This window comes from Rissa tridactyla, chromosome 21 (genome assembly GCF_028500815.1).
Source record: "Rissa tridactyla isolate bRisTri1 chromosome 21, bRisTri1.patW.cur.20221130, whole genome shotgun sequence".
Classification (NCBI taxonomy): domain Eukaryota; kingdom Metazoa; phylum Chordata; class Aves; order Charadriiformes; family Laridae; genus Rissa; species Rissa tridactyla.
This window is the reverse complement of record NC_071486.1, coordinates 7,320,116-7,334,263: the sequence shown is the minus strand read 5'-3', so window position 1 is coordinate 7,334,263 and position 14,148 is coordinate 7,320,116. Positions and strand designations below refer to the sequence as shown.

General features: G+C 42.8%; 1 protein-coding gene and 1 long non-coding RNA gene across 2 annotated transcripts; both read left to right on the top strand.

The window, feature by feature from the left end:
- The first annotated feature begins 1,885 nt into the window (after positions 1-1,885).
- LOC128900289 (uncharacterized) lies at positions 1,886-6,999 on the top strand. Its single transcript, XR_008463272.1, has 3 exons — positions 1,886-1,999; positions 2,826-3,083; positions 5,279-6,999. It is a non-coding gene; the product is annotated as an uncharacterized LOC128900289 (long non-coding RNA).
- Positions 7,000-9,050: 2,051 nt separating this feature from the next.
- Positions 9,051-13,977, top strand: SIKE1 (suppressor of IKBKE 1). Its single transcript, XM_054181432.1, is given in 5 exon segments — positions 9,051-9,325; positions 9,327-9,502; positions 9,916-10,058; positions 12,131-12,244; positions 12,616-13,977. Coding segments are annotated over 5 exon segments (684 nt in total). The 5' UTR covers positions 9,051-9,164; the 3' UTR covers positions 12,706-13,977.
- Positions 13,978-14,148: the final 171 nt, after the last annotated feature.

Sequence of the window (14,148 nt, the reverse complement as noted above, 5' to 3'; positions counted from 1 at the left end):
AATTTCTAATAAATTAATCATTACAATGTGAGGTTTTCATCATTTCCTAGATGCAAGATGTGATCTTTTTGGATGGCAGATTTTCTTGTGTAGGTATCGTGTCATTGCACTTGCTGCCTAACGTAATCACAGCAGGTTGCGAACATACTAACTCCAGGAGGAGGTTACTTTTCCTCTGTGTAAGAGAAATTCTCGATTTACCTCAGGAAAAATGTTTCTGTTGTGTACTTCATGGAATTAGATGGCAAAGAGAAAAACTAATTTCCTGTTGGCTATCTTACTGCAAAGTCACTTAACGTAGTCTTTAGGGACAATAGGCATTCAGGGATCTGTGGCACAATATGCAGCAAACTGACGTGACCCTCTAAGGGACAGTCACATTTGTATTCCATAGGTTCCAGAGAAGAGCGTGCCACTTACTTCCATCTAGTGGCACCACTTCAGAATCTGTTAGTCTTTGGACATGGGATAGTTGAGTCTGGCTTTCAGGAACAAAAAAGATTGTTTCACAGATGTTATTTGAGGATCTTGTAGGTTTTTTTGAGCTTTCAAATGGTCTGCATTGATAATGCGTGGTGACAGAGGGCTGGAATGCACAGATTATGCAGTAGAGACAGAGAGAGTGATCTTGAAAATTTAATTACGATTAGCATTTGTCTTTGTGGTAAAAGCAGCCTTATATGGCAACTTACTAAGATGTCAAAAAAACCTGCAGTGGTAAAAATGGAGAATTTAAAATTGTTAGAAATAAGATTTTTTTCATAGGAGCATTTCTTTCACATATACCACTGGCTTTTTCGTCCAGCTTTTCAGCCTTTCTCGTGAAAGTTTGAAGAACAAGCAGAGGCTTGTGAAAAGTTGCCTTTAGCTTTTAAACACTCCTGAATTTTTTTAGCATTTTTTCTGATAGAACATACCTTACTGGTAAGCTGTTCGAGCGTAGCTATGGGGTGTGGGTATTTAAAGCCAATTGACTTTGAGAAACTTAAGCCTGAAGTCCAGGTTTTTGGAAAGTATCTAATCCCCATTCCCTTCAGTGTTATAAAACCTAGTGGGTTCAGAATAAATTCAATTTCTAAAATAAGTATATAAGAACCTAAACCTTAGCTGTAGTAGAAATCAACTGCAGTGCCACGTTAAGTATCAGTCCGTGGTCATTTACTCCAACCTACATGCTATCTTCATAGCTGTGGTAAAAAAACTATTTTGCATAGTCGTGCAGTGATTCAGACCAGGTGTCTGGTCCATGTTTAATACATAAATTTACATTATTTTAACAGATCACTTCTATTCAAAGTGTGACCATAAAAACAGGAGACCTGAGAGCCCACTGGAGTCACATAAAGAACTGCTGTAAAGACGAGGAAAATAAACTGTTTTCCATGCTTGTAAAGAATTGATAAATAAAAAGCTTATTTAGGAGTAAGGAAGATTTAAATTAGATACTAGACAAAGCAATTATGGTGGTAAAAATAGCATTGAAATAAGTTGCCTCTATAGTCTTCATCACTGGATGTTTTGAAGATCAGTTAGGGCCACCTGGTAGAACTTACGAATTGTTCTCTCCGAGTTATTTTGATGTGTAAAGGAGGAAGGACTTTTGAGATCTCTACCAGCTCTATTTTCTGTTATTTTTCGGTATATACGTCAGTTTTGTAAAACACTGATAAAGTCTCTGATCAGTAATGTGTCGAGTGCCATTTTAATGGGCAAAGGAAATAACCATCTACTTCAAGCATGCTTTATTAGAGATGAGTAAACAAAATGTTACTCATAGATATGGCCTGAAAATGTTAGCTCAAGTTCATGTCATGAGCCAAAATCTAGAAGTGCCACTGAAGTGGAGAATAAGGGATACACATGTTTTCCATAGGAAATAATCAGAGCTGGTGACATCGGCCTGGGCAGAACACCTGCTTTTGCCACCTCATGTCCACCTGAGTGAAGGCTGTGAGCTTCCGCGCAGTCCGACCTGCGCAGAACGTCTGCCTCTATGCAGGTAGGTCTCAGAATTTGGCGAGTGCTCAAACTGCAGATCAAGAAAGGGCTTCCCTCGATCAATACCCATTGAGAGAATTAATTTTCAAGCTAGGCAGAATTCTTTCTTCATCTGAACTAGAGATCCTAGATCTCTGTAACTTGTTTGGTTTCTGAATAGTTAAAGGAAATGGTATCTGCTCCAGCTGGATCTTCTCTACATAACTGACCCGTTGGGGTTGATCTGGTATTGGATTGTTTACGTAACTTCAGTAATTAACCACTATCAGCCTCATTAATGAAACATAAACCACCTCTTCTGCTCATTTATAAAGCGTTTGTCAAACAAAACTTAAACAAAGGGCAGAATCTCAGCAAAGTAACAGTCTTTCAAAAGCTACTGAGATTCTGACTACAAGTCATTATGGTCACTTTGTTGTTGTTTTTCAGTAAAAATGAAACAGAAGTGATGGCATTGTCTATTGCTTTTGGCTAACTTTTCACAAAAACATCTGAGATCTGTCACATAAGGGCAATGGTGCCTGGACAACTATTTTGGCCATTTCAGTACAAAATGCTGATGTTCCAGCTCATTACTGTAAATCATTAAATGATGAAAGCAAGAGTCAAATACTAAACAATTGGGAGCCTTTGGAAAACTAATTGTTAATTACAGTAATCGTTGTTATATATGAGTTAAAGGTTATATTGAACTATAGATTATTTTATTATAGGATTAAGTCTCTCCTGTTAATGAACTGTTCTGAATGATACTGAAGTTGAATATTAACAATACAGCTTATGTATTAAAATGATCTAGCTTAAATCTTTTCCTATTTTTGTTTTAGAGAAATAAAATGTTTTGGAGGCATGAAATACGCCGGCAAATACATGCCAAAAATTTTGTGTTCTGAGAGGTACTTGCAATTTGTGAAGGAACTCATTAAAAAAACTGCAAGCTTTCTGTTCACCCTCTCTTCTGGATTATTTATTAATCTTCAAAAGGCGCAGTGCTTCTGGCGCTGTTAGGATTTTCTGCCTGGCATGGAGGACCCTCAGCCCTGGGTGTGAAACGGCACAAAGCCTCCTGACTAACGGCTTGGCAGGTCAGTGTTATCTTGCGCTCCTGACTCAACAGAGAGAAAGATTTAATTTGAATAGGATGTGTGTCTGTTGTATGTGGTGGTTTTGATTTGTCAGATCATGTGTTCCAAGATCATATCAGGTCCAGAAGCTACCGTAGTAGGAAGTTGTTCTAAAAACTTGAGGGCAGGCAAAGGAAGCCTGTGTGAAATGATACCAAACTGCAGATAGGCATCAGTTACGAGGAGGGTTGCAAAGAGCAGAAAAGGCATGGGATTTGTCTGTCAGAGATGACTTGGTTTGGTTTATGTGGTTATTTGTGTAAAATGTAATTAACCTAGAATTTTGAGAAACATGTACTTGTTTTGTTGTCATTATTTGCCTGTATTCCCTGCAGCAGAGGAAGAACCTTGGTCGGTTCATTTGAAACTTAAGAATGAGTGTAGTAGGCGAGGGACTATCTTTTTCTGCATATATATGCATGTATGGCCTCTGTTGGATGGGGCCTCAGCCAGACCGAAGTGCTTAAGATCCAATGTGGTCCTTCTAATGAGGAAACAAAACATAAAAAAAAAAAAAGGTGCTATTAGTACTACACGTTGACCCAGTACTTTCCCCCTTCTGTAGGTTTTAAACATGTACTCATTTTTGTAGCTTCAAGCAAAAAGGTTTCTGTGTCATTTCCTTTGAGCACTGGTTTGAAAACTTTTATCGTCCCTACATGTAGGTTTTTAAAGCAGTACAGTTGTTTGCAAAAATAAAAGAAAAATAGTCTTTACATAGCAAAACTATATGTTTCAGCAGAGGAATGACAGTGAGACTAGCCAGGGAAATTTTATCAGGCAGCACCTGATGAATTTATATAATGTTCAAATATGAAATTATTCACCTTGTGAGAAATAAGTTCCGGTCTGAATGAAATAGGCTCAGGCAGAATCCTCTGTGAAGCACATTTTTATTCACGTTCTTGCAAGAGCGGGTGACCTAGCAAGTGGGCACACTTTCAGTTCTTGAAACACACCTTTTTATTTCCTAATCCTGGCTGAATTTTTCCCTCCCGTTTCCCATTGGTTAGGTACTCCAGGGTTCACAGTCTGTCCGAGGCACCTAAAATTCTTCCTGGATGCCTTGCCTCTGTTTACTTCTCTTTATGCTACACCTAAAGGGATTATATGATGAGTTTATTTCTTTCCTTTTTGGTAAAAATTTGCTCACTGTCATTAGCCCTGGTTAAATGTTTGACTACCCTTCTAGACACTAATCCAGTAGGAATCAGTTTGTCCTTTTGTCTGTGTGATAAGAGATGTTCTACAAGCCTTTGCTGGAGCCTCTTTGTCTTAGTCATTCCTTTATCATGTCACCTCTGATGGAAATGGCTTTTCTCCTCTGCAAAAGCAATACCTGCCTTTCTTACAACCTGTTCCCCCAAAAGGGATGACAGGGGGATCTATACAGCGAACAGCTCCCATTTAGCATTGTAGACCCTGCGTTCATTCAGTTGCCTTAGTGTTAGATAATATAAATACTCTTCTGCTTTACATCAAATGTATCGGACAAATCGTCAGAGTCAAATTAGAAGAGAAATAACTCTGGAGGAGATGAAAGTTCTCATTAAGTTCTTAAAAGCTTTCATGGGATGAAATAATAGGAGACCGTATCAGACCAGAGAGGAAAAACAATTTTGACCTTTTTAAGACTGATTTTTTTTCTTAATCATTAATTTGTTGGTTAGTTTCACTATGCATTTACTTACAGGCTTTTCACAAATGTTGAAGACCTAAACACTTGACTTATGTTGAATTTTAATGAAAGAGCCAAACTGCTTTAAACTTACTCGAAAATCTCAAGACAGCCTACAAAATGTTCCTGTTCCTTCTGTGCATTCTCTTAAGCTTGGCATGCAGGGCAGTCCCACTACCGTAAGGTAGAATAGGGACTAATAACCCCATCTGTGCAACACTAACAAAATGTGTGGGTATCCTTAAATCTCCACCTTTCAATACCCTGTGGCAAGTCTATGTGTTTTCCCTTGGCAGGAAGACCAAGATTTGTCAATAAAATGCTCCAGCGCGTCAGTACTCAGCAAGGCACAATGTGGAATAAAGTAAAGATATCAGCTTGATTACAATCTCCTGCAGTGATCTCAGAACTGATAGTTCATAGAGAATACTTGTAACTTTAAGCACTGACTTTCTTAAATTACTGTACTTCTTTGTAGGTACAGCAAAGAGAAGCCAAATCCTGGACCCGATTTCCATAAAGCAGAATATCTTGACACTCTGTATTAAGCATTACAAAATAATTCTTGTGGAATCCCTTGGTCAGCATTTTATCAGCAGTGGAGTCTTGCTGCTGAGAGACTGAAATAGCTGGATATATCCATTTATCAATGATAATGTTTTCCCTTTTTCCAGCCTGGATTCCATCTTAAGGACATTTGTTTTAATAGTAAAAGGAATATTAGGCTCATAAATGTAAATGCTGAGGTGCAACGGGTGACTCTTCAAGATTTATCAAAGCAGGATAATTAAGATGAACAATAAGACTGAGTTTCTTGGTAATAACTTCTGTCACCAAATGACTCTGTTTTACGCAGCAGTAATCCACCTGGAGGTGCAGGCCGGGAAGTGCACGAGGAGGATTCACTCGCCGCCTGGTCTGTGTGTCTCTGTGCTGCAGACTTGGTTGAGGGCAGTACTGGTGAAATGGTGACAAGCTGGTGGTTGTGTTAACACCAGCGCTTGATTTTAACAGCAAGCAGGCAAAAAGTGTTGGGGTGTGTGGTGTGAGAGAGAAGTCTGTTTAGCGTTTTAAACAAGCTGTAGCTGCTGAAATATTTGGCTGTTAGAGACTCAAGGAAGGACTTGCAGTGGAAATGAAAAGCTAATCTCTGCTGCATTACTATGTGACACTTGTGCTTTCAGAGACAGCCAAAATTTTTCACTGTGCTGACCACACTTACGGTTAACATGACTTTACCCGAAACCCAAGAGTTATTGTAGAAATTTGCCCTTTATTCTTTTATCTACTTCCTGCATTTAGATGCCACTCAGTCTGTCACAGCTGTTGCCATTTTCTACTGGTCAATTCCTCTGTGCGTTATTATCCATCATTTACTCCACTGCCAGTTTCTGGGTAAGTTTATGAGCATTACCTGGTGCACATTATATTAACAGCCTCAGTGACGATGCCCAAACTCGTCCCAGGTTTACAGGTATTCCCTTGTGCTCAGGATTCTGTGCTGTGTCTGTTACCAGTCTCTTTAATCACTTTTTCTGTGCTTTTTGTCTGTCTAGATTTCTTTCCTTTTTGATTTCCCTACTGTGAGCAAGAACCTCCTCAGCTGTACTCAGAAATGCTACGTATTTATTCCACCACAGAAATACTATTTATGATTTTTCAAAGATGGCCTAGAAACGGTTTTGGTTCTGTAGCAGCTTTGCTGTTTTTGAGAGCCTGGATGTGCTTCTATCTAGCATATACTTTTCCTGCTAGAACAAATACATGTTCTGTTTGACAAAATACAGCCATGTGGTTAAGAGTTATTAAAAGCATTAAAGCATTAACCTCTTGTAACCTCATTTTTCACTTTGTACACATACATAAGTGTTTAATCGAATTGAAGTTAAACACTAAAAAGTTTGAGAGGCCAAATTTATACATTCTCTTCAGTTTGTACAGAATTGATGTGATAAGCCAAAGGAATTATAAGACACCGCTACTCAGAAAATGCTCATCTGTTGATTTGTTTAAGCTCTGTTGCTACACACTAGAAGTTGTGGTGACAAGCATTCCCAGCATTTGAATCAAGGAGCTTTGTCCTACTGGGATCCGATCTGTGTCCTGGCGCCGCAGTAGCTTATTCTACTGTCCTTTGGAAGTTGAACAAATGGTTCTGTGTCAGAAGATCTGCTGGAGAGGGGTGAGCCACATCCTTGAGTGAGAACCCAAGACTAAGCGCTGTGTGGTGTAATGTCGTGGGCTCCCGTCGTCGTCTTATTCTATGATTTGATTTCAAGCAGCCAGAATCCCGCAGAGGGACTGCACCCGTCCTGAAATGAGAGTCTGATTTAGCAGTGCTGGCCCTCGTCTCACTTGTCTCTGCTGGGCACGAAAGGCTAGGATGTTACTTCTGAAGGCAGGGGAGAGTGAGGGTTAAATCATAACTATAAACACAAAGGACAAAACAAGCCAGAGATTCAAATGTACAATCCAGGTGCAGCTTCTGCTGAGATGCGATGATCCTTCATGCTGCACAAGCAGGTCATTCCTTTAGCCGACTTCCCAGTAGATGTGAATTGGAATTTCCAGTGCTGCATTTCTAAATGGCTCATGGAGTGCCTCCCCGCTGAAAGCTGAGTGGAGCCTTGAGAGATTGCATGTTTGATTTCACAGAACTTCCTTATATTGAATAAGGTGAAAAACGGGAAGATACTGGACTGGTACACGTATATCATTCCACGTAGCTGGATCAGGCCTACTCCGGTGTGGCTGCTCAAAGGCTCTGCAAAAATTGAGTTTAAAGGCAGCTATGGAGCTGGGAGCGTGATAAGAGCAAAGCAGCAGTAGGTGCTGAGCTGCAGAGGTGGGGTCACTTGAGGGTGTAATAGTGGGGACGGGGGAAACAAGCGTTGCTACGACTTAGGGATGTCACGTTGGCCTTAGCACAGGGCAGTCTTCAGCCAACTTGATCCATAACCACAATGGTAAACACAGTAATATTTGTCAGTTTTCCAAGTGTTAATGAATCACCCATTATGAAAAAGGAATTCTGACAAAAAGTTGTCTTAGTTTTTCAGTATTCTCTAATAAGAAGAAAAATAAGGACCAGAAGGTGAAACATGCTGTAAAGCACGGTCTAGTCCTTTGGTTCCACACAGGCTACGATAAAGCAGCATTACATTTCCCAAATTTGCAGAATGTATCTCATACTTTACTAATTGATCTGATTCTGATGAACTACTCCAAGTGCAGCTGTTTATTCTCCTTTGGACTGTATGAATGTTTTGAAGTTATTGCTTATATAAAATAATCTTATTCAGCACTTCTGCCCTGGGCTTGATTATCTCTGTGCTCATAAAGAAACTTTCATCAGATAAAGCATCGTAGATTTTTCTTATGTGTCTGTCTGAATGGAGACTTCAACTTGAAAGATGACGCAAGTCAAAGGGAGTCCTGTTAAAACGTTGCTGAAAACATTATTAATAAATTTGGTAATACTAAATAAAAAAGCTTTGTGGCCCAAAGTTAAGCAAAGCATCAAGGGCATCCCAGATCACTAACAGTAGCTTGAGTTAGCAAATAAATATCAAAGAAGCAAGTCAGCATTACAAAACTTGTTATTTTAACTTGAGTAGAGGATGTTTACTGTTAAAAGGGACAAACAAGAATATTAGATAAGATGACAGCTCAACCGATCTCAGCCCAGGATTTATCACACACTGTTTAAGGGAGTATTTAAAAAGATAACCAGGACTCCTTGGGTCAAGGCTGTGCCCTTTGCAAACAGACTGCGCCGCGCAGAGCAGCGCTCACTGGAACCGGAGGGTTTCCTCCTGGGCCCCCGTCGGAGCGCCGCGGTGGGAACCCGCGGGAGCCGCCGGGGAGCGGCACTAGGTGCGCTGGGGCTCCGTGGAGGGAAACCTCCGCCGCGGCCCCGCGAACACCGCACCCGAGAGGTGCCTGCGGGTGGCTTCGTGACGCCGTTCCCCTGCGGAGGCTGCTGCCCCCTCGGCCCGGCACCCGCCGGCAGCAACGACCCTCGAGCGCCCCGAATTCCCCCCGTGAGAGGGCGGGAGGAGCAACGGCCCCGCCCCGCCGGCTGACCACGCCCCCGGCCTCTGGCCCCGCCCGGGGTCCCCGTTCTCTGACCACGCCCCCTCTGGGCCTGGCCCCGCCCCGCCCGTGGGCGGCGGGCGGCCGTGGCGGTCTCGCGCCGCCAGGCGGCCCATGGCCGTCGCGCGCCGGCCGGCGCCTGCGCACGTGCGTCGCTCTCGGGGCGGCCGGAAGCGGGGTCCCCGGCCGGCGGGCCCGGCGAGGGGCGCGCGGCGGGATGGCGCCGCCGCGGCAGTGAGGGTGCGGCTCGCGTGCGGCTCGGCGCCGCCATGGCCTGCACCATCGAGAAGATCCTCACGGACGCCAGGACGCTGCTGGAGCGGCTGAAGGAGCACGACACCGCGGCCGAGTCGCTCATCGACCAGTCCGCCGTGCTGCACCAGCGCGTGGCCGCCATGCGCGAGGCGGGCGCGGGCTGGGCCGAGAAGGTGCGGGGGGGCGGCGGTGGCGGGGCGGTGGGGGGGCGGCGGGGCGGCCGGACCGACAGCCGTCTCTCGGCAGGGCCAGGGCGCGGCGGCGGAGCGGGCCGACCCGCCCGGGCTGCGGCCCCCGGTGCTACTGCCCCAGGAGAACACGCAGATCCGCGACCTGCGGCAGGAGAACAGGGGTGAGCCGGCGGCGGGGGACGGCGTGTGGCGGGGACCCGCAGTCGGTGTGGGCGGGGGGGACCCCGGGGGCCGTGTTGGGTGGCGAGCGGGGGGACCGAGGTGGGTTGGGGGGCTAGGGGGGGCTGGTGCCCCGGGCCGGAGGGGGCTTCTCGAGAGCGGTGCGGCTGTTGCGCTCTGTCAGCGTCGCGGGATGCCTGGCTGTGGCAGTGGCTACCGGCGCCGGGCTGGCATGTTGGCTACCGGGGGGCAGGGAGGGCAGCGGCCCTGGCCGGAGTCCCAGGGCCGCGCTGTCGGGAGGAGCGGTGGGGTCGCACGGATCAAGAGAGCAGCCGGCGCAGAGCACCTCTGGGCTTCTGTCATGGCTGTGAAAAATGGCTTGTCGTTTGTGGCAATCACATACTGTACTTTGCAGAGCTATGGATGTCACTGGAGGAGCACCAAGATGCGTTAGAGCTTATCATGAGCAAATACAGAAAGCAGATGTTACAGCTTTTACAAGGGAGAAAAGGGGAAGATGCAGAACCAGTCCTGAAAGTTCATCAGGCTAATTCCTTGGTAAGGTAGGATGGGGACAGAAGAGGGCTCAAGACCCCTCTGCCCTGTCTCCTCCTAGCTTTCATACAATCCTTGTTTCCATTCGTGGAACATCTCTGCTCCAAAATACATTTTCTGAAACTCTTGTCTCTCTTTGCTGGTATTTTTTTCTCCATCCCTTTTACAGCACACAGGTTGTAACAGTTATCACAGAGGACATTGAAAAGCATAACCCTTTCACGGCCCAGGTGAAGGCTTGATCTTTACGCACTAGGTGGTAAATTTCATGGGTTAAGCTTAATGCACATGAGTCTCTCCAGTAAAATCAAAGACATCAGAGTCATCATTGTTCCTGTTCAGTAATTGTAACAAAGGGAGAAGAACCTCCTAAATCTCTGTGAGCTGTAGTATGTTTAATTCTTAAGAAATCATCACTCACAAATGTTTTTACATCTGGATACTCTGTGCAATGGCCCAGAAGTGTGCCTTCATCCATGTTGGGTGCAGTGACTTCAGAACTTTAGGGTGTGGCTACTGATAGCTGCTGCCTGTTTTACGTTTGGGTGTCTAATAACAATATAATAACATCAAATCTCTAAGGCTTATTAATTTAGCCATTTGTTAAAATGCATTTTTATGTGATTGCAGAACAGCAAGCTGGTTCAACCTAGTGACATCTCATATCTTGCTGTTTTTTAATTGGAATTGGAGCCAGCCTCTTAGCACAATCTGTCTTTGCACTGGTATGTGGCAACACATTAGTTCTCTGTTTTGTGTTGCTTGGGTCCTCTGAAGTTAAGTAGCGTAACAATGTCTTGCTTCCAGTGCTTGCTTAGGTTTAGCAAGACTTAGCATTTCAACAAAACTTCTGACGTTATTCTCAGGCATTGCTTTTGCTCCATTTTAATGGCATGGAAATGCAAAGCTGAAGACACTCTGGAGGAACCTTTGATGGAATGTACCTAGACTATCTCAATGTCTACACAAAATCTTCTGTACTTCAGATTAAGTCTATGAGTTTTTTCCTACTGGGAAAGAGAACGTGGAGAATAGTAACAACCTTTTAATATATTTTAAAGACCTATATTCTATTATAACCATCTTTCTGTTTAGAAAAATACATCATTCTTTCTTCCCAGATTAAGTTATCTAAGTCTTTCTTGTTCTTCCAGCTCTCTTGTAGATGCTCTAATTTGTTTACATATTTTCTGAATAATGGAATTCAAAACTGAATTCTCTGCTCTGGTGATACATTTACCTTCCGGAGGCAGTGGATTAACTACTGACAATTACAGAAAAGAAACTCCACCCTATAACATTATCTGGTATTCCCCAAAGTGCTTATATTTTTATGTTATGTTAAATGCTTCAGAAGCTTCCAAATTCTTGTCTTGCTACTTCTTGCCAATTACTGACATTTTTGTGTTTGCACATTTGAGTTCCTCCCTAAATACTTTGAATATTTTGAAACTGAGTGCTCTTCAAATAGGAACTGTTGCTACATTACATGTTGGAGTTTTTCGGTGTTTGTTATATGTGCGTTTCTGAGCTGACTGGAGCTGTATCTAGACAGATTCTGTAAAAACCGCCTCTGGAGGCTCTGGTCTTATTTTAGTTTCCTTGCTTGGCTTCCTTCTGAGATGCTGCTGTTTACTTCACACTGTTACTTAGTCTTGAAATCTCATTTGCTTTTATATTCAGCATTCTTATAAATTCAGACTCTGGCTTTTCTAATATAAAATTTTTCAATATAAAATTTGCTGCATACTAATATTCACATGAACTTCAATCTGTTGTGTCAGTCCTTGTCACACGTAAAATTATTTCCATCTTGGTAAGTAAGGGTGCCTTATCTTGCTGACTGATGTAATTCTAATCACTGTTTTCATTGATGACTCGTGATAATGGACAATAAGGTACATGTTTTCATCTTGAAATGTTACACAAGTTAGAAAGGATTGCGTGTGCTTGGAAAGAAAGGGTTAAAATTAAAATCAGGAAAAATAATCCAAAAATCAAGAAAATTAAAGTAATTGATTATTACTGCTGCTTTTGCCTGAACATATTGAATATATTACTTTTATGTCTTTCAGGAAATTGCAAGTCAAATAGACAGAATATGTGAGATGGGAGAGGTGATGAGAAAAGCTGTTCAAGTCGATGATGATCAGTTCTTTAAAGTTCAGGAGAAGCTAGCTCAGCTGGAGGTAAGAACAGATACAGGTGCTAAGGATGCATCGAGCTTTGTGAGTGTCTGGACTTACTCTGGACTTTCTGTGTTTGCATGTGTCAAAGATTTATGACAATCCAATATTTGGGGGTGGGGTCAGGAAATGCAGAACACGATCTGTTTATTTGCAAGTTCTTGATCTTCGTATTATATATGTGAAGCCAGAAGCAAAAGATAAGCTTTAAATGATGTGGATCCCCTCTTGCTAGCACCGTATTAATGCTTATGTTACGAAATCAGTGTTTTATTCAGCTGTGAAGGAGTTTATTTAAAGATTTATTTAAAGATTATCGTCCTTTAATTGTGAATTAGCTCACTTCTATTTCAGCAAAAATATTGATTTTGCAGCTTGAAAACAAAGAGCTGCGTGAACTATTGTCAATCAGCAAAGAATCTTTTGAGGTGGGGAGAGAAGATCTGCCCGACTGTGAAGCTTAGGCCACAAAATAACCTTATCTCCAAATCTTGACTTCAGAGACTATTATGAAACTACCCTTCAAGGATGGGGTTTGATTTGCCCTTTCAGGTGTTTCCTTGTATGTTTGTTTTATCTTTCAAAATGTGTGGGCTGTTTTCTCTGCATTTTTCTGAAATTACGTACTCTTGATGGCAAAGGCTTGCACTGCTGCTCCGTCCTAGTAATTGCAGCGTAAAGATGCTTAACAATTAAGTATTTGATGTGTCCTCTGTTGTGATAGTTCATTTCCTCTCCCATTTGTTATTTTTTTATGAGCTTTAGTTAATAATTCCAACTGTGCAGGTGGCACTTAAATCCACCCTGTCAGTAACTAGAGAACATAATACGGGTTGTGATGATTGTATTTGATAGAAGGAATAAGAGATTATTCAAAAACTACACTGTAAATGTCAGGTACACACTTTGCTCCGCCTGCACAAAGCAGGCACGCGGAGCTTTCTTTTTGCTTTGAAGAGCTGGCGCTCGGCTGGGTTATCATCGGACAACTGCTCGAAGCAGACGGAGAGAAGGGCAGAGAGCGACAGAGCACTGAAGTGGTAACTCATAACAGGAGCGTGCTTTACCTTGGTTTAGGGGTGAAACTCAGAGTGGATGACCCTTTCTGGCACCCGTGCATTTTTGAAGGATGCTGGTTTTTTTGAAGGACTAATGTTTTTTTGTGGGCAGACCTTTGCCAATGCTCCAGGGTGCGGGTGAGCTCTGATCTGTGCTGGGACCCGCACGGAACACAGTGTGTCCAGACCAGAGCGGAGTCTGCCTCAAAACTAAGCCAAAGCACCATCTGGGCAGGTTTTTAATGTTACGTCACAGGTAAGTTCAGTGACAGATGTTACGTAGTTATTGCCGAATCCTACATTGAGTGAAATGAGAGTTGCGGTATTGTAGGAATTTATCAATATTGTGATATTTGTAATGACATTTTTATATAAGGATTTCTGTCTTTCTTATCTGTGATCAAAGAATAATCCTCCAAGAACAGTAAACATGTCGTTTTCAATATTAGTTTAAATTTTTATGCTACTTTTCCTCCCCAAGTGAGAATCTTGATAAATGCAGAAGGTGATTTACATTCCTGTGCTCATTACATTTTCTTGCAACCACTTGGAATATTCAGCAAGATTGTTTGGTGGATACAAGGGATTTCTGTACGGGAGTGTTCTTGTATACAATCCTTTTCCATTGGAAATTGATTGAGAGGGAATAAAAGACCCCAATGGGCAGCATTTTCTCAAGTGTGTTCTGTTTTGTGGATCCTGGCAGTAATTCCCTCTGTTCTGCGTGTATCCAAGCCTTTTGCAGCCCGGCTACTTTTCACCTTGCCCAAGTGAAAAATTACAATGACCAAAATGTTGCATTTTATCTCCTTTAAATTAACGTTATCCGAACGGGCTGCGACCTTCGTC